At 36.4% G+C, this 23,165-nt stretch overlaps 1 protein-coding gene across 2 annotated transcripts in view; it reads left to right on the forward strand.

The window, feature by feature from the left end:
* Positions 1-707: 707 nt before the first annotated feature.
* Positions 708-23,165, forward strand: part of LOC126980152 (choline/ethanolamine kinase) — a 45,027-nt gene continuing 22,569 nt past the window's right edge. Inside the window, exons 1-2 of one of the 2 annotated variants that reach the window (XM_050829741.1) lie at positions 708-856; positions 15,318-15,439. In XM_050829741.1, coding sequence (XP_050685698.1) covers positions 848-856; positions 15,318-15,439 — 131 coding nt within the window. In that variant the 5' untranslated portion in view covers positions 708-847. Of the gene's footprint in view, positions 857-2,374; positions 2,540-15,317; positions 15,440-23,165 lie in introns of those variants that run through there. The other variant, XM_050829740.1, reaches the window with a different exon arrangement.

Consider the following 23,165-nt stretch of genomic DNA (forward strand, 5'->3'; position numbering starts at 1 on the left):
CTAAAATTAGTGAACCAAAAAACACTTCGTGGCAGTTGGCCCCAGTTAATTCCGTACAAGACATATAGGAGAATTCGCGACAAGAACTAAACTCAATCGCGGAAATAGCGGTTAAATTATGTTTGGATGACCTAAAAATAATTTACGTAACATTATAACATGTATTATTTATTTATATTAACCGTTGGCGTAAGTGTATCGTTTCCGAAGGAGCAAAAGCTTTGAAGGCGATAAAATATATTTGAAAAACTAACTGACATTTTGTGTAGGATAATGATCACCGTTCTCCTACAAAAATGTCAGTTAGTTACCTGCCTACCTACCTACTAGGAATTTGATCAATGATTTTGAAATGCCTATTTGTCACCCAGCACCCTTCTTTTATGCAATATTATATTATTACTACTATATATTGTATTATGTGCATAATGTGCAGAGAAATATATTTTTTGATAAATAATTTAATCAAAATAACTAAAATAAGAATTACCCAACATAACAGCTACATATATGCTTGCTAGACACGTTCGACTATAGTTCTTCCTTGTCGTGTTTCATCAATAATCGCACACACGGCGTTTGTATTCTTATCTCTTTCACACTAATGAATTCACCTAAACTTGAGTTTTCTGTCACCCACGTCATCTGTCAAATCGTAGTTAAATGATGTTTTATCAAAGTTTTATTTTGATCATTCGATGTCAGATGTTTAACGTCAATCGTCAGTTGATATTTTTATCTCGATAAGTGCGCACGTAGCGAATGTTAAATAACACCTGTGAATTTAATAATTGAATTAAAATACAAAAGTCTGAGAAAACTCATAAGAGAACAATTAAGAAAAACAATGGCAAAGGTAAATCGATTTATTATGCATAGTTTAATGAGAAGTGGTGCTTTATTTACATTTAACCAGTACATGTTGCAAATACTTATATTTTTGCACCGCACATCAGGCCACCCTATGACGTACCTACATAAAATATATAAGAATGGTACGAATTCATATAATAAGCACATAATTATGATTTACTGTGAGTGAACTACATTGTCATCATTATGTACTTATTATTCCTTCTCTCTAAATATTTTATATTTTTTTTTATAATATTTTACTTGTTTAATATTTACAGTATTATTATAATGTTATTAGTTGTAGAAATGATTAGGTATGCAATATATTTTTTTTTGTAGAAAATACTAATCACAGAATAGTTAACTGTATAATTCCCTATTCTGTTAATTAGTCATAGCTAAAAGATAATTTAACAATCTAAATTGGTTTGTGTAAGAAAATACTATATTATGAACAATTTTTAATGGAGGGAAAGGACAAATAAGAGTTCAAACAAGTCATCGAATGCTATGTGGTCACTGCGACCAATAGCATCTTGTAACACAAGCAAAATTACAACAGTTTTGTAGACCTCCTTATGTATAAAAAACCACATGATTTCGAAAACGCCTTGGTGGGTAGCAGGCAAGGATCGAACTGGGAACACTGTGGTGAGAGTAGGTGGTTATACCTATTGTGCCCTCAACACTTGAATAATATATATAAAGGTATTAAAATTGAATGCATGGCATGTTAATAATAACATATATATTTATGCCCCAATACTAAGATGTAGAATATATTTAATGACATAAAATAAGTTTGTTGCACATTTTTAACATGCGAGGTAATTATTTTATTAATTAGATTTGTTTTCTATATTATGCTCACATAAAAACTTTCACATAGTTAAATCCTGTTCAAAACAATATTTTTCATAACTATTATGTACTCAGGTTTCATCAAATTAGGCATTGCTAATATTATAATCTATAATAGATAAAAGGATAAACAGCAAGGGAAAATATGAAACCTTCAAACTATATTATGGTTAAGATGATTATAATTTATTTGGCTCTTTCATAAACTGTCAGTGATAAATTTATGAAATTCTTACTAATCAGCTTAAGCTAATCAATAACTATCAACATGCTTTTAGTCAATTATATTACAAGACACCATTTGATATAAAAATTATGATTATTCCTTTTCTACATTTTACAGAGACTGTTTACAGCATTTTTGAATAATATTGAGTTTTAGTTTAATTAAATATTTGTCACAGCTTTGACAAAGGAACTAGGTGCATTTAAGTAATTTTTTGTTAATTTGTATTGAAGGTTAGCATACCAGGTTATATTTAAAGAAATGCTTATATTAATAAACTTTTATTATCATACAAATTATAATTATTATACTAATTGTAATTCGAAAGTACCTGTTGGAAATATATTTATTTTTGGCAACACCAATATGTCAATTGTCAAACTCACATTAAAAATCAATACCTACATACAATTCGCGAGTCCCGTGTTTTCCGCACCGGCCGGCGGGCGAGTGGCGGGAAGTGATATTTTTTGTAATACAGACGTGCTTTATTTATGATTTTTTCCAATAATAATGTCTTATTCAATTAAAAAAGCATTAACCCAGGTGAGAACCTGTTACCGGCGTTTTCTCGAAATGAATCGCAGCGACTGTTGGGTATGTTGGAATAGTTTCGGCTAATTAAATTAATTAACATGTTGGAAGAAGTGAGATAAATGAATTTTGAACACGAACGGGACTTATTAGAAAAATCTGATGATTCCTTTTTGCGCTCACTTTGTAATTTGTATCTTTGTACACATTACTCAAAACAGTAAAATACTGCCAACTTTTAAACTTTCAATGATTGAAAGAACAATAAATTAACGATATATAAGTAATGCCAGTTTTATCACCGTTAAATATTTTGTTTTGAAATGACAACAATGAATAAATTAATAGTCTTATTAAAATTGTTAAAATACTTACAGGTTATACTATTATTGTTTACCTTGAAACTCTTTAAGTCAATAATTAATGAATTTTATTTAATTTGATCATGTTGAAATACCACACCACAAATAGGCTCAAATAAAATTTTTATTGTTATTTTTTTCTTTCATGATCTTAGTATAATAACACACTTCAAGATATTATACTAGCATACTGTTAAGCATACTAGCTATTCTAATGAAGACACAGGGTTGTGTTGGACACAAACATTTTACATGATAAATAGCCAAAAATAAAAACAAATAACCTAAGAAAACAAAATATAGGTCAATCAAGAATTAACAAAAGTTTGCCAATCTTAAGAATTGTTTGGTTCAAGATTCTTGGTATGAAAAGGTTGGCTACACTCTTTTGATTCCTCTGGTGTTCCCATAAACTATAGAGTATGTGCCACTAATGGAATGATCACTCATAGCGATGATTCATATTTTAAAATTATAATAATTGAACACTCACCCAAATTGTAGCCTGTACAGACAATGAAACTGCAAGATTGGTTTATTTTAGTTCCTTCACAACATTGAGTCTTTCTTTATGCGGCAATGCTTCTCATATTTATTATAGCCTTGTGCTGCAGAAAAGAGGTGTTCCCATATGCTACATAATTATATTGTGGGACCGAGGGAGTCAGTTACATCTATATTTAAGGATTTTAAAATTATGACTGTTACTAACCAATGAATATTTCAATAATTTTGTATATGTTCATAAAAATGTCAATAGTTTATATGAAGATATCAAAGACAATATTAAAACAAACTCTTAACACCCAGCTGTAGGCTAAGTAAACTCTAAACATTATTCATCAGCAATAATGTTAGTTTTCCTAAAGTCTTTATAAAAATAAAACTTATTGAAAAGTCACATTAAAATGTTAAGGATTAAATGGTAGTAATCTTCGGGTGTGAATTGCTGTAAAGGTCTTAAGTTTTCAGTTAATTTTGGTAATTTATAAGTGAATAAACAAAATATTGAACTTTAATTATTGTAGGTGTTCAGCTTATATCTAGATACACATTTTTTTGTGTTATTTGGTTGAGTTCTTGCGTCAGGAGACTTTCAGCTCATATATTGTCGTGTGGGCTGTACCATCCCCATAAATATGGTTGTGAATGAATGGGTGCCACTTGTGGTGGCTGGATGATCCTGCAATAGGAAACTCAGTTTCAAGTTGTAAATTGTAATCATAAATGTTAATTAATATATTCATAGTTATATAAACTTGTATCTTTATAATAGACAATATAGTGTTCACATTACATTTTTATTTGTTTTCAGTATGTGTAGCCACAGTACTGTACTCAATAACTTTGTGGTTTTTACTTTTTATTATTAATTTATGTTTACTTTGTAACTTATGTTGAAGTAATTTTTTGATGTCAAATATATTTTTGTTGCATTTATATAACTTATATATATGTAATATAATATAATGTATAACATATAACTATAATTTATGTACCACCCACCAAAAGTACCACCTGTATTTTGTAATCCTGTTGTAAGGAGCAATATATTTCTCAAAACAAAAGACTCAGATCAGAAAAGCTAATATCTGCACCTGATGGTGTCCATGGTGTTTAGCTTACTACTGGTTAATTGTATATCTTTCTTTAGAAGCAGTCATTCAACACATTATGTTAGTAATTTTCCTTGTGTACGAACTCATATTCATAGTTTAGCTGATACTCTTGATTGGGCCATTGTGGATCTCAACTTATCTTCTTATCAACTGATTCAGAATCTCTCAGAAAGCTAGCAGGCTGCTATTAATCCTGGATTATGTGGGGGTGGCCAACCAACCGGCAAAAACCTTACTGAATACAATGTCTCTCCAAATCTGTGTACACCCCAGGAGTATTCTAAATTTCTGGAAGGAGCTGGGCTAGTTGGAATGACTAGTCAACACTGCACGCAAAATGGACCCAACTAAGTGGTCTAATTGCGGAAACAGTTCAGAAACAGAAACTGCTGTTGTTCAACCACAGTCTTGTGGTTTATGAATATATGCTGTGGCGTTTCCACTGTCTGCATATGCATCGTATGCATAAAAGGCTGTCACAGTTATAATAAATAGGTACTTTTTGCGGGCCTGCTATTACAATGTAATACCTATAGCTTGTGAGTGTCTGAAGTGGTATAAATGAGAATGCTGATTTGTTAATTGTTACGATTATGATGAACAGCTCATGAGTTAACTAAAGTCAAGTGCTGTGTCTGAGTATGAAACACCTTGCAATTACACTCATTAGATAATTATTTGTTTGTTGAATCAAGCGATAATTGTCGGCTATCAATGCAATGCAATACAAATACAAGCATAAGGTTCGTTACACACATATACTTTCATGTGCAGTGGCATAGTGTATATAAAAATTTGCATGGGTAAAGATTTCTTACAAAAGAAAAAAAAGGTTTGCATGAAATTAAAAGAAATATTTATTCATCATAATTATCTATGTCACTTCTTCCGAAATTTTTACAAACAATTCAAATTATATATACACTGTCCTTACCTTTATATATTTTTGTTTACGCGTGTCAGGGGCACCAGTGGCCCGGGGGCCCCGTATAATTGAATCGGCAGATACGGCAGTAGCTATGCCCCTGAGATTGTGTAAAACTTATGCATATAGGCATAGGCATAGGCATATTAAATTCAAATTCATAAAATATAGTTATTAACTTAGGTCAAAGAGTTACACTTGTGTATATATTTACCTAAACTTCGGAAAAGTTGAGCTCTAATGAGTAGTGGCAAGAAACTCATTGCCACTCTTATATATGTATAATCTATACAAAATGATGTTACAAAAAATACTCAAATATCGGAACAAATAGACAAAATATCGGAATACAATATTACGGAGCTGTATTTTTAACAGTACTGAATACTTTTCTGGCTTCTTCCCCTTCCGTGCTTCAGAGAGCTTCTCTTCATCTGGCCTTATCAGTAGATCCCCAATTTTCTTAAGTAATATTCTTGAACGCAAATAACTCATAACACTTTTAAACCGAGAAATAAATACCATAACTATTGTGGATCGGATCAGATTAATGCGGAAGCCAGGCGCAGTTATGTAGGAAGGCGAAAGATGTCGTCTTACCAAATAATACGAAGGTATACGGCCACGCCCTTGACCTAAATGTGTAATAAACGGCACGACCATAGGTTACGGGGGAAGCGAGCAGCAATCAGCAAGCAGCTTACCTGTGAATAATATTTTTAAATAATTTCTTGAATGTTTTTCGTGTAAATTTGTTTATTGAAAAAATAAATACTTAACTATTAAAAATCTAGGACAACAAATGCAGTTTATAAGTGATTGTACCCAAAGCGTTTCTCACTAATACTATTTTAATAGTTATAATAATAAACATATAAAACTCTATTAGAGTCAATTTCAAGTTGGTATTTTAAAAGATGACAACTTAATTCTGCTGCACCATTATGGCAAATGTCTAAATCATGTTCGTTTTGTGTGTATTCATGGGATTTGGTATTCGGCTGAATATTGCGCGAATCTCAGCCGACTTTCAAATATTCGTCACAACTGAGAGGCTTCTTAGCTAAGTGTGCTGGCTAGATAAGTACCACAGCGACAGTAAAGTGTCTTAAATAGTGAGATCAAAGGGCTATTGAAACTTAACATGTTATGCCTGAAGGAGCTGCTCATGTTTTTGTGTTATTCAAGAATGCTGAGCGGCACTACATTGTAATGTGCAGGGTGTATCACTAAGATACCATCAGCTGTTCTCGTCATCTCTTATCGTCATATAAAATTTCTAATAAGAATAATCAGAGTTGGCCCACGTTTTTGTTTTCTAGAACGCCATACAAAACCAACATACATAATCTTCCATTGCGACGCACAGATGGGTTAATATGTAATAAATTTTGTTTATAACTCTTTAATTTGCATGCAGTAAATATACCGGTATATTATCCGATATGGTGCAACAAGGATTTGTATTATATAGCTTTCTTGGGACAACCTTCTAGCGCTCTATAAGGCGCAGGTCGCGCTACATACGGAGTATTGCTGTCATCTCTGGTCTGGCGCACTCCAGTATCAGCTCGAACCAATTGATCGCGTGCAACGCAGAGCTGCACCTCATGGCACAAGGTTATATCATCGTACCAATTTGGATTTGTTTTTTTTTTCAAGGAGTTTTCGTTGTTGCTCAACCAAACTGAGGAATAAGCTTCCTCGCGTGGTTCTAGGACGATTGGACACCGGTACCATCGAAAACCCTAATAAAAATCAAAGACTTTCCTGTGGTTGTGTGTGGACGGATGTAGACACTTACTATTAGGTCGCCTGATAAACTTTTCCATAAAAATCCAATATAAAGTTAATGTTCTGTGACGAGTCAATATTATGATGAACATATTATCTGATTCCCTTGTTACATATTTTATTAATGATTACTGGTGCTGTGTGTGAAGACGTCATCACTGACACTGGAATCTTGTTTGTGTATGTTGAGAGAACAAACAACAAGATCATAATAACGTCTGGTATCTCTTGTAACTTGACTATGTTCTGAGTGACGTATTAATGTTTAATTGATAATTATGTCGCGGCAGCAAGCCCACGGTTACAATCATTGTTTCAGTGCTAGTTTCGTATTGTTGTCAGTACTAAAAGTAAAATACTGAGACAATCGACCGATGCTTATCAAATCAAATCATTTTAGGTATTATTTTCAGGTACTGAATCCATATTACATAAAGAAAGAAAAAAATACAATGAAATTATTACTACAGTAGAGCCTCGATAATCCGTACTCAGGCTAATCCGAACGTCACTATAATCCGAACTGCATACCCCACCCCACTTCCTCGCCTTCGCCTCGCTGCTATGTTGTTTATTAATTAGTCTGCAGTTACGACTGCCACGTTGCGCGTCCATTCCACGTTTTTCTGCTCTGTACTCGTGCGCGGCGTGTTTTTTGAGGTTATAAAGATGGTTCCAACACCAAAACGCAAACATAAAACTTTGACTATAGCCGAAAAGTGCACCATACTAGACAGTTTAAAGGACGGAGTGTCGGCAACTTCTCTTACTTGTAAGTATGGCGTTGGAAAATCAACAATTACAGACCTCAAGAAAAATGAGCAAAAATTGAGATCTTTTATAGCTAAAACTGAGAAAGGACCAGGGTTCAGAAAAACTCTAAAATTACCAGAGAATCCAGTGCTAGAAGAAGCACTGTTCACATGGTTTTTAGAACAAAGACGACGCCACATTCCATTGTCTGGTGAGGTCGTAATGGAAAAAGCGAGATTCTTCCATAAAAAACTAACAGGTTCGGATTTTTCTGCAAGTAGAGGATGGCTTGATAATTTTAAAAAACGTCATGGCATACGTCAGCTGAAAGTGTCAGGTGAGAAAGTCTCTAGCAATACGGAAGCTGTTCAACCATTCCAAGAAAAATTCCTAAACGAGATAAAAGAAAAGAACCTTTGCCCTGAACAAATTTACAATGCCGACGAATCAGGATTGTTTTGGAAGGTTCTGCCGGACAAAACTTTAGCCTCTTCTGCTGAAACTAGCGCTCCTGGGTCGAAAGTGTCTAAAGAGCGAATAACTTTTATGCCTTGCCCAAACTCTACAGGGAATCACAAATTACCATTGCTAGTTGTGGGGAAGGCAAAAAAGCCAAGATCTTTTGGATCTGTAAAATTACCAGTGCATTATGAAGGGCAGAGGCGTGCTTGGGTAACCAGAGATATTTTTCTCGAGTGGTTTAGAGGCCATTTTGTTCCTGAAGTCAAACGCCATTTAAAAAAAATGGGACTGCCACAAAAAGCATTGCTACTCTTAGACAATGCCCCTGGACATCCAAATGCTGAAGATTTGACAACAGAAGACGGCAACTTCTCTGTACTGTACATGCCTCCAAATTGTACGCCTTTGATCCAACCTATGGATCAAAACGTAATCCAAAATGTCTAGATAAATTACAAAAAGAAACTCCTGATTCAAATGTTCGTGCAGCAAGAAGCCGATGAGGCTTTAACCTTGCATGATGTTATAAAAAGCGTCACAATTAAAGATGCCATTTTTTCGCTAGCGCAATGTTGGGATCATGTATCATCGTCTCTTATCGAAAAATCTTGGAAGCCTCTTTGGCCTGAAAAAATAAATTCAACAGAAGATAGATCAGAAGAAAATTATGACTTCGACGTAGAAGACGATCTCCCGCTCAGTCTTTTACGTAATCGTGGTTATACAGAAGAAACCATTTCCACTTTCTTGTCCATGAGTGAAGAGGAGAATTGCACAGATCCTATAACTGATGATGAGATCATAACCCAAATAACGCAAGAGAATGACGAGTCTTTAGCTGAAGATTATTTTGCTTCAAATGTCAAGAAAATTACTCATTCACAAGCCATATCATCTTTGAACACTTGCTTGGAGTGGGCTGAAGAAAATGACCTGTCCTTATCGGAAAAGATGATGCTACGTAACTTGAGGGACAAAGCTTTTTTCTGGTCCATCAACAGGACTCGCCAAACTAAAATAGATCAGTTTATGACTAAATAGACAATTTACACCTTACGTATTTTATGGTACCTAATTATTATGTAAATGTACGGTAAGCAACGAGCCGGGCTTTTTATTTGCATTACGACTGTAGTCCTTACGCTGCTTGTAATAAGAGCGTTCCCAAGGTCAATATGTAAAGCCCAGCTCGTTGCTTACTGTACCTCTTAAACTATGTATATAATTAAACACTATTTTAAGAATAAAAATGTTTTTTTTTCTCCTTACATACTATAATCCGAACGCTTCGTGAGTCCGAACAGGGGTTAGTTTTTGCTAGTTCGGATTATCAAGGCTCTACTGTACTGTCATTATAAAACTTATTATTGCTAGGTATTGAATTCTATATGATGATTCAGAATTAAATTAATTTTTTCCGAGATAGCATTCGGAATGCTGCTGCCAGTACGCGATCCGTAATATTGTGAAGGTGATCAGAAGGATGTTGGTTTTTCTTATTTGAGCTAACAACTTTCCTTTGTACGTCTTGGTGGTCACGCTCGTGCCGGAGCGGTCGTGGTTGTCAGGAGGTTTTTTTTATCTGGGCAAATGTAATGTGCTTCAAAATTTGTCTTTTATCTCTCTCTGTTAGAGGTTATTCGAGTGCACTCCTGATCGGTTCGACACACAACAGATTCCATTTTGTCGGTCTATCGTATGGGTGACTTTTCGTGCGGTTTGGTGCCTCCTACTTCACCTTGGACTACAACAGCCAGTCATTCCACCACTGCACAAGGACGATGACTCGCTGATCCATGACGTGAAAGAGAAAGCTGATCTCGTGGGTTCCCTCTTTGAATTCAACTTGATTCTGGATGACAAAGGTGCACCACCAACGCATATTCCAGTTTACCAGTGGGAGGCTCCTTTACACAGGATGCCGGCTAGATTATGGGTACCATAACGGCGCTTATTTCTGATGTGAAGCAGAAACATTTCTGTGTTTCGGTCTGAAGGGCTCCGTATCTAATGAAATTACTGGGCAAATGAGACTTAAATTCTTATGTCTCAAGGTGATGTGCGCAATTATTCTAGTGCCGCTCAGAATTTTTGGGGTTTTCAAGAATCCGGAGCGTCACTGCAATGGGCAGGGCGTATCAACTACCATCAGCTGAACGTCATGCTCGTCTCGTTCCGTATTTTCTTTTAAAAAGAATCCACGGTGCGAGTCATACATGCCTGGGTTAAAATTCTGGTATGGCGCCGTGCTTAAGGTGCTCCTCACCTTGGACATTAATAAATCGAACGGGCCCGATGGCTTTCTCCCGATAGTGCTGCGAACATGTGATTCGGAATTGGCGTCGGTCCTTTTCCGCCTCCTGCCCATCAGGCGTAGTCCCAAAATTATGGATGGCGGCTTTAGTGCACCCGATCCCTAAGAAAGATGTACGCTCGGATCCGTCCAACTACCGCCCCATTGCCATTACCTCCATTTTCTCCAAAGTAATGCAGTCGATTATCAACCACTAGTTCTTGGGATACCTAGACGAGCACCAGCTGATGAGCAACTGCCAGTACGGTTTCCGTCAGGGTCGCTCAGCTGGTGATCTTCAAGCATACCTCACCCATAAATGGGTACAAACGTTTGAGCTATGGCGGTGTGTTTAGACAAAGCAAAGGCTTTCGACCGGGTGTAGCATAAAGCGCTTATAGCGATACTGCCATCCTACCCGATTCCCGCTGGTGTCCCGCAAGGTTGCGTGCTATCCCCTACACTGTTTCTTCTGCATATCAACAGTATTTATTGCTATGTTGACGACAGAACAGGGTATGCTTCATACAACTTCCGTGCCAACATGTCTCAGGATAGCGTCGAAGATAACTTGTCTCTAAAATCGAGACCATGCTTTGCAAAGTCTCGGAATGAGGCCGACAAAATTTAGTCCAATTCAACCTCAAGAAGACACAAATTTATGCGTTTACCGTTAAAAAGTCTCCCTTTGTCGTAACCCCTCTATTCGAGATCACTCCTCTAACTGCAACAGCCTGTATCGGCATACTTGGTGTCGATATATCGAGCGACGTTCAGTTCCGTGGTCACTTGAAAAAGAAGGCTAAACTAGCCTCTAAAGAGCTTGATGTACTCAGTAAGGCGAGACAGTACATTACTATAAGCCACCGCCTGCAACTATATAAGGCGCAAATTCGGCCTCACATGAAACCGAGTGAAGAAGCATAATTTCTCTTCATTATGTTTCTTCACTCGGTTGCCGCACTATTATTTTCTATTTTTCCCGATTTTTTTGGTAAATACGATAAAGAGCGTATAGGCTCGGTGTTACTAGGCCGATTATCAGGTTATCACACAATAAAGGTAATTATTATTGCGGGCTAAATCCCCAGCCGCCATCTTGGCACGTGGCGGACTATCTCCCCGTATTCTAGTAATTACATACGATATTGTGATAACGTGTCTTACGAAAGTGTGTATTAATTCCGATTGAGCGTTTATGTCTTTATAGCATCGTGGATATAGGCAGAAGTCATGCCTTAGTTAAAATAGAGGCAGTTTATATATACAAGAAGAAGAATATGTATGTATACAAGAAGTTAATATTATGTTGATCGGATGATCGCACAGAATATAATGAAAACTAGCTGACCCGGCAAACGTTGTTTTGCCATATAAAGTATAATTCACGCGATAGTTTTATAAGTAATACAATATTGCCTATATTATAGCCTGTACATCATTTTGTTCTATTGTCAATAGTTTTTGCAGCGCACGCAAAAATAGGTTTTCGATTTTACACCTTGTGTTACAAAATAGCAATTTTATTACGGATCCCTAATTTTGAAAAAAAAACATAGCCTGTAGCCTTCCTCGATAAATGGACCCAACACTGAAAGAATCATTCAAATCGGACCAGTAGTACCAGAGATTAGCGCGTTCAAACAAACAAACACTGCAGCTTTATAATATTAGTATAGATAATAACCACACAGTTAAATAACAAAACAATAAATACATAAAGCCTAAGTAAATAATACAAATCATTACTTAAAAAAGAAAGGTAGACGAAGAAGATACCTAGAAAAGAAAAAGTGTGCGGCTATTATTATGACCAAATGGAGCTGACTCAGTAAAAGGCATAAAAGGCATTTATTTTCTCAAAATTGATTTCTTTGGAATTCTTTTTGATGTCGTTTTTAACACTACCACCGCTTCGGAAACAAATAGCGCTCGAAGAAGAAGCGGTGCAAGCAACTCTCCCAGCATTCTTAATTGCGCTCTTTTTAAAAATATACAATATTTTTAAAAATAAGCTGCACTGTCGTGGTGGCAATGTAGCACTGGTTTTGAGTAGCCGCAACAATTGAAGTAGCTCCTGGAGTAGCAGATTATTTTTTTATAGTTAGGTATTATCAATATAACTGAATAAATAAAGCAAAATCAGTAAATGGAGTATAAATGGCAATATAAATAAATTTTATTCTTTTAGAATTATTATGGGTCATAGTCTAAGATTAAAAAATAGTTATGATCTATAGGTAGTTGGGACGTCACTTCACGTGAGATGGGGGATGCATAGTGAGCCAGATATATTGCCTTTTTATGAATGCCGTTAGAAGTCAGTCCGGTTGCAGTACTCTTCTAATATTGATTGGATCAGTTCAATTCTCCAATGTTTACCGACACATTTAATAACATCGTGAGGGTGGTGCATGTAACACCGCTCGCGCGGCGTCGATACATTGGGCATGATGGGTTACCACCGCGTCTGATGACCGTTCACAGCAACCTTCAGTCAATAACAACAGAAACATTTAATTAGCTCTTCCTGACATGTTTGCTTCAAGCGGGAACTGGTGAACGAGGACCGACTCGGGGTTTTCCGACATTACAATACGTTTGACTTTGCTAGAGCTGTTTCGCCAATATGATCTGTTACTCCGCCATTGTCCGCTTAATAAAACATTTAATTTAGTACGACTCCAAAAAAGAGGACAAAGAAGTTAGTTGTTTATCGTCTTTCATCATGCAAAAACTACATAAATTTGAGTAAATATCTATTTCTAGGTGATGCTATCATCTAAAATATAAATTTGGTAATATTTTGTAGCAGGCCTTGTTACAAGATTGTTATTTGATTATCTGTTATCAGTTTTTAGATTCATTTGGGGTTTCGTTGTAGAAGCATATATGTGCCTAGAATGGAAAGCGTATCGTACGCGGCGCTTTCTCGCGGACACATTCGTCATAATGTATTATTTTTATATACCTAATTAATTTTGAAGTTATTTTTGTTCTTTTGGCGCGTTAGGGGACAAATTATCAGATTTAATTATTTCGATTCGCGCGCACACTGTCACACAAATTCGACACTCTGACGATAGCTGGTCAACTACACCATTTGTTTCATACTTCAGCGACCATGCCTCTTGCAACACATATTTCTACGGAACCACATTGTATTTGTGTTAGTTTTAGGATCTTGGCTCCACAGTGAACGTGATGTGTGCGGAACCCCAGGAGGCGCGGCCCTGAGTGACCTTATCATCAAGATATCACAGCCGTTGTACGGTGCGCGTGCCCGATACGATACCGCTATCTCTAATACCAATACTACGCTTGTTGTTGATAAATAATAATTTCTATGAAAGAGCATCGCACATAATTTACTAGTACGTACTGACTCCGAAAATTATTTATTACTGAGCACTGAGACGTCAAGCGTCAAACGGGAAATACTGAACATCAAAGAGGATGTATAAACTACGTTATAAGTGGCGGGACTGAAGAACTGAGAGATCTTCAAAAATGGTGTCCATCTTATTCGTAACAGGACGACCAGGTCAAGATGCACCTTTGACATCAATTTTTCCGGACGGACACCGCTCAAACCAACCATGTTTGCATTGCAGTTTTTTCTTTTTTTAATAAAATAATGATAATCGAAGTGTATAGGATTTTTCATAAGTCGTACAAAACAAAAATAGCTGGGAATAACATTTTAGTAATATTTGATTCATTTTGTAAATTCAAAATTTAAATGTCATCAAAACCTACAAATAATACAGCCAAAGATATACGAGTATTAATACAAGTTTAAATTATGTAATATCTTTATAATTATACTTTTCCCCAGCTATTATTTAAATACTTATTATAAATGAGACCTACTCTTGATAAGCGTTGTCATTAAGTTAAAAATAATATGTCGTTGTCCGAGCGGCGAGTGCTCCATGCACTAATCAACACCAGCGTTTGAGAGTCGCTTACCGTTCTGCTGCAACGGAGTGACTGAATGTTGATATTTTGTGCTATAAAAACTGCAGATTTTCTTGTGGGAGGAGTAGGGCGATCTAGCTTACGGAAAACATAGCAAGTGATCACCGCCGCTCACGCACTTTGGCAACACCAGAGGAATCACAGGAGAGTGTCGAAATGCCAGGCATTAAAAAGGCGGGATGGGTGTGAAAAACCCCAGAATGCAACGGGGGTTTGGATAAACTACGTGTCTAATATTAACTGTTGGTGGCACAGTCGGGTAGGTAACCTCCTGGGGTAGTGGCTTTTGAAGGTATTTGGTTCAGGGATGTTCTCCACCATCAGCCTTATACCTCACAGACACCTTATACGGGGCGAATTCTTTCAGCTTTCATCATGTTAGGAAAACAGATCTTATTAAAGTCCACAGTAGCTAATAGCGATTGTTTATAAGTTGTGATTATTACCGTTCAGTACTTCGTGGGCGACCCCAATTGAGTGAATTGCTTGCATTGCAAATATGTAGGTATTAGAGTCTACCGGGTTATGAGGTCCATGTTCTCGACACCAAAGTATGCAAAACAGAGCTGCACTTGGGCGCCACTCAATAGTAGGAAGTAAGTTGGTCAAGTAAATGTCAGAGAGTGAGTTTGTCTGTTTGTTTGTGCGCCAGAAGCTGCAGATGTGCGGCTCGGAGTCGGAGATGCGCGAGGTGGCGGCTCGCATCTGCCGGAACTACCTGCACGGCGCCTGGAAGACCGTGGCGCCCGCAGACCTGGACTTCAAGAGGATCAGGTATCCAAACTAACACTGACAGCTCATCCGACTCAGTGATCGGGACCTGGTCTCACAGTACTCGCGTCATCACTGGTTGCTAGGGTCTCATTCTCCTGAACAAAGAACTGGTCAATGAACTTTTAAAACCTATATTTTAGGCCTACGTCCGTCTCTTTGTCAGCGATGTACATTTTGACAGAGTGTGTTAGGTTTTTTCCATTTGCAGTTGAGTTATTGTCCATATATGACAGAAATATATCGTGCCCTAAGTTGTCACGCCTATTGTTAAATATGTAATAACAATGTCTTAGTTTCCGCTACATTTCATCTTAATTCTACTAAGTGTTATATTCTGTTTAGATAAATAAAATTATGTTCTAATTTTCGAAAATGGTTTCTTGATTGAACCGCATGTGATACCACACCGTGTCGGTGCGATCTTGTTAGACCGGTGGATCTGCCTCGCTATCAACAAATAGTCTTATGAATCTCTGATAGTATTGCAAGCCTTCACATAAAGCTCCCTGATCTTCTTGTATTAAAATTCGATTTTTAAAACATTTATCGTTTAATCTACCACCTACTTTTTAGAATTGTTCAACGGACTTATTTTTCTTAAATTAGCAGTCGCTCGTGGTTTATGAGATAAAGTGACGAGACGAGCGATACGTACGTGATACGCCCTGCTTGTTTAAACGCTCAAGATTGTTGGAAAATGTTCGTCGACTTGAGATATACCTAACGTGTCCCTAGCTGCAGAACACAAGTAGTGCTTGGCAACACCAATAGACTCCGCTGGTTCCGACATATTGAGCAGACAAGCTTCGCACTGGTATTTTTGTCTGTAATTAATCACCTTTAACACACGTTTTGTACATTTTCTGGGATCCAGTTGTACAACCATATAATACGTAATTCGCCCAACAAAAGACTTATGAAATCCTTATCCGAGTAATAAGCATAACAAGTTTATATTCATTGTATATATCAAATGAACATATGATTTATGGTGTTATTATGCCGGTGATATCTGTGCAAAGTTTTTACTGATTATTGCGACCTTGTACAAGATGCTCGTGAAACAAACCAACATTGTCTATTCCAATAGTAAGTACTTCTTATCTCCGACCAGCGAACATTAATCGCAGTCTCAGTCACGTTGAGAGAACGTACTGTTATATGCAATCACCATAAACGTTATGTTGTTAGAAAGCTGATAACTCTTATCAATGAATGTGTGGCGTTCCTCCACAGTGCGGTTTTCAAGGACCTTTCTTCCACGTACCACAAAGCTGTGGATTGAGCTTCCTTGTGCGGTGTTTCCGTGCGATATACATGGGCACACCTCTTAAAGGCCGGCAACGCTCATGTAACTCCTCTGGTAATCACTTAACACCAAGTGATCCTTAAGCTCGTTTTTCCTCCTTTTCCACAAAATAAAATCCTTAAGTTAATCGCCTGCTCTTGGCTCGAGCTGGTCGTCTACAGGCTAGCTGAGATTTTGAGACTTAATACGCCTAAGTAAGCTCCGCCTGTTTGTGTCTAAGTCTGGAATAATCAGAGGACATGCCCCGCCTAAATCCTCTGAGGATCTTACGATTTTTAAAAGTAATAGGTCTCGAGGATATAATTTAAATCTCGGCACAGTAACACGTTTCCTAGTTAGTAGCCTCGATTCTTTTTCTTATCTCATTTTCTTAGACAGAGAGTTGAGGAAAGGTGTGCTAGCTAAAGCAGGGGCACAATAGATCCTCGGATTTTTGTGCATTTTTATCCCCAAATCATAATAATAATTAGTCTGTAATGCAGTCCTTGAATGTGATTAGCATCCTCTTCAAGGCGACATGATATTACTTAGGACTTGTATCATAATCCGGAGCACCAGGATATTCCAAAGATACCGTCACATTGTACTGCTGCAGCTGCCCCGGTGATGGAAGAACCGAAGCATACCACGACTGGTGACGACATCGTTAACAGGATTCATAGGGAAAATAGCAATTTCGTTTCATATAAATACATTTTACCTGTGGGAGGCTCCTCTGCACAGGATGCCGGCTAGATTATGGGTACCACAACGGCGCTTATTTCTACCGTAAAGCAGTAATGTGAAAGCTACTGTGTTTCGGTCTGAAGGGCGCCGTAGTTAGTGAAATTACTGGGACTTCACTGGGAAATAAATGAGACTTGACATCTTATGTCTCGAGGTGACAAGCGCAGTTGTAGTGTCGCTCAGAATTTTTGGGTTTTTCAATAATTCAGAGCGGCACTGCATTTTCATTAAAAAAAAATTCGCGCGCGGCGCAGTTAGGTATAATTACGGTGAATTTTGTAGATTTTTGTTTGTTTAAAATTGATTAGAATTTGTTTCTTTTTTCGAATAACGCGGTTTAAGTGACTAGAAAATTAAATAACCCGTACAGTGCCGTAAATTTAATTCATAAATAATTATCCAATATAACGCTAGTTCGCTATAAGAAATTATTTTTCATACGTGTTAACCAGTTTTGAAAAAATGTTTCTTTCATATTACGTACTTCATACAAATAAATGTTTGTTTGAACTTTTTAAAATATTGAACTTTAGAGTCCTCCAAAGCAGTCAACATTAATGATTTCATCTGTAAATGAAAGCAAAAAAGAATACTGGGGGACTTTCTTACAAAAATAAAATAAAATAAATTATGCATAAATATTATAAAGAGAAAACATTTGTGTTATGTATGTAACACATTTAAAAACTACTAGACCCATTTCAAAAATTATTTCACCATTAGAAAGCTGCACTGAGTGACATAATGCTATATCCCTTTTTTTTTAAATAGAGATCCCTAATAAAAATTCAAAAATATAACCCAAGGTGTAAAAAAATTATCATAAACAATCTGTCATCGCGTGCGCTGCGGAAACTATTGATGATAGAATAAAAAATGCTCTACAGTAATAGAGAACGCATTAATATCTACAAAAATGTCCGCGATACAATTTTTCCAATTACTGTAGCTATGTCACTATAATTTCTCTCTTTACATTTTAAAAGTTGACAATAATCAAACCATATTATTCATACCTCTGTTTTAATCCTTATTCCATTATATGATATTTAATTAAAAATACAATTACAGTTTCAGTGCCTGTAAAATACTTATTAAATTATTAAAATCGGCCATTCCATTTAAAAGATATATAACGAATTTAAAAATGTCAATCTTAAGAAAATAATGCTAATAATAAGTGAAATAAAACTTTTATGTTGACAAAAATAAATCTATACTTAGTCCGACTTTCGACTACCACGAGATCGTTATGTAAGCGAGTGAAACCGCGTGGCATTGCTAGTACTGAAATATATTACAGGTCCTTGCGGCCAATTATCTATAGGCAATACATATCGCTAATACATTGCATACTCCCTAAACTTTCATTTTAAAATAATTTCATGAAAAAAACGCGTACCTACCTGCAGAATCGAGCGATGGGATCCTAGGATATAAAGGAACAAATTTTTTACCTAAATGAATGACTTATTTATCTCTCTCTATAGTTTTATTTTATTTTTTAAGTAGTTGTCTAAAGTTCAGCTCTGAGAACGTGTCTATTTAAAAAAAAAGCACTCAGAACATGATTTGCTAACCACTTAAATACTTTTTGTTCGTTACGAAAACAAGAACCTTATTTTCTTTCTAGCGTCACCCAAATAGAGGTGTATCGTAAAAACCGAAGCGCAATAAAAAGGTAATCGCAATGTAATGTTGTTTAAAATTGACAAATACCAGGAAAACTTGAATGGGACGAGGTAAAAACGTATGAACAAAGCGGTTTTTGTGTCGTCGCCGATTTAGATTATCTGTTTGTTGTGGTACGCGCGGCCTTGGCTCCGCTGCCACTCGAGACGGAAGGTGTTTGTGATAGCGGTGTTAAAACTATAATTCGCCCTTATTATCTCCTGGTACACCTGCATCAACTCTTGCATACTCCATGATATATTATACTCTGGTAACAGGTATAAGTGACGGCACATAAGTCTAGCGCTGAACGAAACGTGGAGCAGAGAGGAGAGGGGATAAGCCGCGAAACTGACAGGCTATTTCCACCAAAGCGGAGAGGAGATGTGCGCTGTGCGAGCTCGAAATCAGTCAATTGATGTCTACGAAACGAAGACGTCATCACGCCCGCCTACACGCATCTACACTCTGTCGCGCCGCTTGATCGCTAGACTAGATTATGGCCTATGGGTACCACAACTGCGCCTATTTCTGCCGTGAATCAGTAATGTGTAAACATTACTGTGTTTCGGTCTGAAGGGCGCCGTAGTTAGTGAAATTACTGGGCAAATGAGACTTAACATCTTACGTCTCAAGGTGACGAGCGCAAGTGCAGTGCCGCTCAGAATTTTTGGGTTTTTCAAGAATCCTGATGGGCAAGGCGTATTAATTACCATCAGCTGTACGTCCTGCTCATATCGTCCCTTATTTTCATTAAAAGAAAGGCGCGGCACAGAATCCTATAGAAAAATCAAACATCACCTCACCGCTTGATCCATTTCCACTAAAGCTAAGCGGAGAGGAGTCGTGGAAATAACGAAATCTGATTGGTAATCAAAATACATCTCCTCTCCTCTCTGCTTTGGTACTACCACCGGGCCTTAGCCTTGTAAACAATTGCAATGTTTCAATGTAAAGCGCAATTACTAAAGTCTGCAATAAACAATAATAATAATAATTCATCTTTGTAAATTATTGCTGTACACGCACACATTCACATAATATTCATTGTGTTTACAGTTATCGTGTCTCGTGTTATTTTAACTTTATAATAATGTTAGTATCTGATCCGCAGTTTTACCCGCGTATTGTTCATTATATAGATATCATTAATATTTAATATTAAGCCAAAAAGTTTTCGCTCAGGGTGCGCTGTGCAAAATAAAACGCCACTTAGTCCAGGAGGAATCGGCGCATTAGTACTGAAAACTATTATTCCACCTCAATTTTTTATGCGATCCTTTTCAAATTGCTCTACTGATGATATAAATGCATGGGGCAACCCCGTCCCATATTGTTTAAACAAGGAATTGTTATTTTTTCAACCGGATAATTTAACAACCGTATAATCATTCTTTATTAAAATACAAATAAAAAAGGTCCTATGACTTTTCACGATAAAGCTAATATTTTTAAAGATATGAATTTTTAAAGGCCAACTTTCTATTTAGACTAAGTAGTATTTTTGGATTCAGTACCCATAAAATATAGACATGGAATTATTCAAAAATTATATAATTCATTTCTTAAATGAACATTTTTACTGTTTTGAGCCTTAATTGATAGTTTTTTTTATATTTTTAAAGAACTCTTCGTACCTAATACTTAATGCTGCTTTCATTAGTCCGATACTGGCTCTGTTGAGCTCATATTTCTTTATTCATCACAGAAAATATGCACTAAAATATTAAGGTAATTTGAATCACTGAATCTACTACATATTTTATGTTGGGAAAAAGATCAGCTCGTTAGAAGAACATAGATGAAACTCAACGGCGACTCTTTTCAATCAAAAAGACTATTTCACAATCGCTTTAATATACATAACAAATTAGTTTGTGAGGTGCTGCATCATGTTTAATTAATATTAAATATTTCATAAAATGTATTAAACTGTTTAAATATAAATTTTCGTATATTGGTTGCATCAACCTTTAGAGCTTGAATTCATTGTTTGCGTAAGGATGCCTCTTGAAAATGATGGTCGTGATTACTGTCACAATTAGTAGTTGCATTCAACAAATACAATTATTTATTAAGTATAACAGGTCGACCTGGCACCACAAGCAGCATCCGTTCACGAGTTGACGCATGTACTTGTTCAGTAACCGTACTGCCCACGTACAACCAAACTATGGAACGAACTTCGTTGGGCCATTCGTTCAGGTATTGAAATGACGACATGGATATTTTCATAAAAGGGAGTACCTATATGAAAAGCCGGCAGCGTTTCTGACTTTTCTGGAGCTGTAGGTATGTAAGCGGCTGGCGGTGACCATCACTAACCAACAAGGGAGTCGCTCGTATGTCCTCCATTCTCTACTTAACTCTATTTATTTCCGGCGATCTCCTTTATTTTTTATTCTCCCCTTCAGCTCAAAGTCTTCTGGTTGTGTTGTTGCTGTGTTATTGTTCAGACACTTCTATCTATTCTACATTTTACTATTAAATAAATATTCGTAAAACTACAAATTACCTTAGTTCATAGTTACAGTGGTCGCACATTCTTGAGACGATGACAAGTGTTTTTATGTAGGTATATTATTTACAAGTTTAGTGTGAGTCACGCAAATATTAATCTACCTTCAATATTGAAACAATTTTTAGTTTGTTTATTTTATGCCTAAGATTGGTTTATTTAGGTATAGTTTATGTTTTTGTTAAATGTGTAAACATTCTTATCCGTTGGAAAGAGCGGTCTTCCCTAAGACAGGTTCTGCGAACTTAAAAGGGAAGTCCTTCAAATACTATTTACTAAAATGCTAAATAAATAAATTTTTGATTTTTTTTTGACTTCTCGTTGTTGTATCGAGATATATGAACATATTATGACCCTTACAGATTTGTATTTCCAGAAATATTAACAGCATCGTATGTTAAGATTTTGTCTAGTTTCTACACTAAGTACTATATAAGATATCTTTCTGTCTCGCTGAGTTGAATAAATAATAAATAGAACTACTATATTAATTTAGGCCTTGAGAATATAGAATGTTTATACCATTTACCATATTAAACATGGCATGGTTTTATTCCTATAGCAATCAGTGTAGCGCATACCCGCAAACAATATTCGAAATAAAGCTAAACATTGTTCAATTAAAATAAATTTCTGGTTTTCGACACTAATTGCGATGTGCTAATTAATGGTCATTAATTGTAACTTATCGTGGACGTGGTCGAGACGAGTTAAAACCAAACCTATCTAATATCTCGCATGTTCCATTCGGTTTATTTTAGTTAATTTTTTACCTAATCCACCCCAGCGTTAACGCGATCAAAGTAATTATACAATTGGTACACATGATTCCTGAGATTTTGCAATATGGCAACGGCAAGTGTATTTATTATGTAAGGGTTAGATATCCGAAATATAAATGGCCAACGAGAAACTAAAATATGATGATGAGAGATGAGATATTATATCACACTAAAACTTATCTCATCAGCAAAAACCTAAGGGCGACAAACAACCAAGTACACTTCTCAAAGAATCTCTCGACTACTGAGGAGGCGCACTCGAGAAATTTCAGTATAATTTTTATTTATGACAGTCAGGGACGAGACGAGCAGGACGTTCAGCTGGTGGTAATTGATACGCTCTGCCCATTACAATGCAGTGCCTCTCAGGATTCTTGAAAAACCCAAAAATTCTGACCGGCACTACAATTGCGCTCGCCACCTTAGACATAAGATGTTAAGTCTCATTGGCCCAGTAACTTCACTAGCTACGGCGCCCTTCAAACCGAAACACACCAATACTCATACACATATACACATTACTGCTTCAAGGCAGAAATAGGCGTCGTTGTGGTACCCATAATCTAGCCGGCATCCTGTGCAATGGAGCCTCCCACTGGTAATACTATTATGCTTTTACTATTATTCACTATACTTAAATAGTCATTTACTAGATATCTTTCATGATGTGGGCTTCTGAATAGCTTCCTTATATTTCAGCGCTGTTATGGAGTGCCCTGT

This window comes from Leptidea sinapis, chromosome 5 (assembly GCF_905404315.1).
Source record: "Leptidea sinapis chromosome 5, ilLepSina1.1, whole genome shotgun sequence".
Classification (NCBI taxonomy): Eukaryota; Metazoa; Arthropoda; class Insecta; order Lepidoptera; family Pieridae; genus Leptidea; species Leptidea sinapis.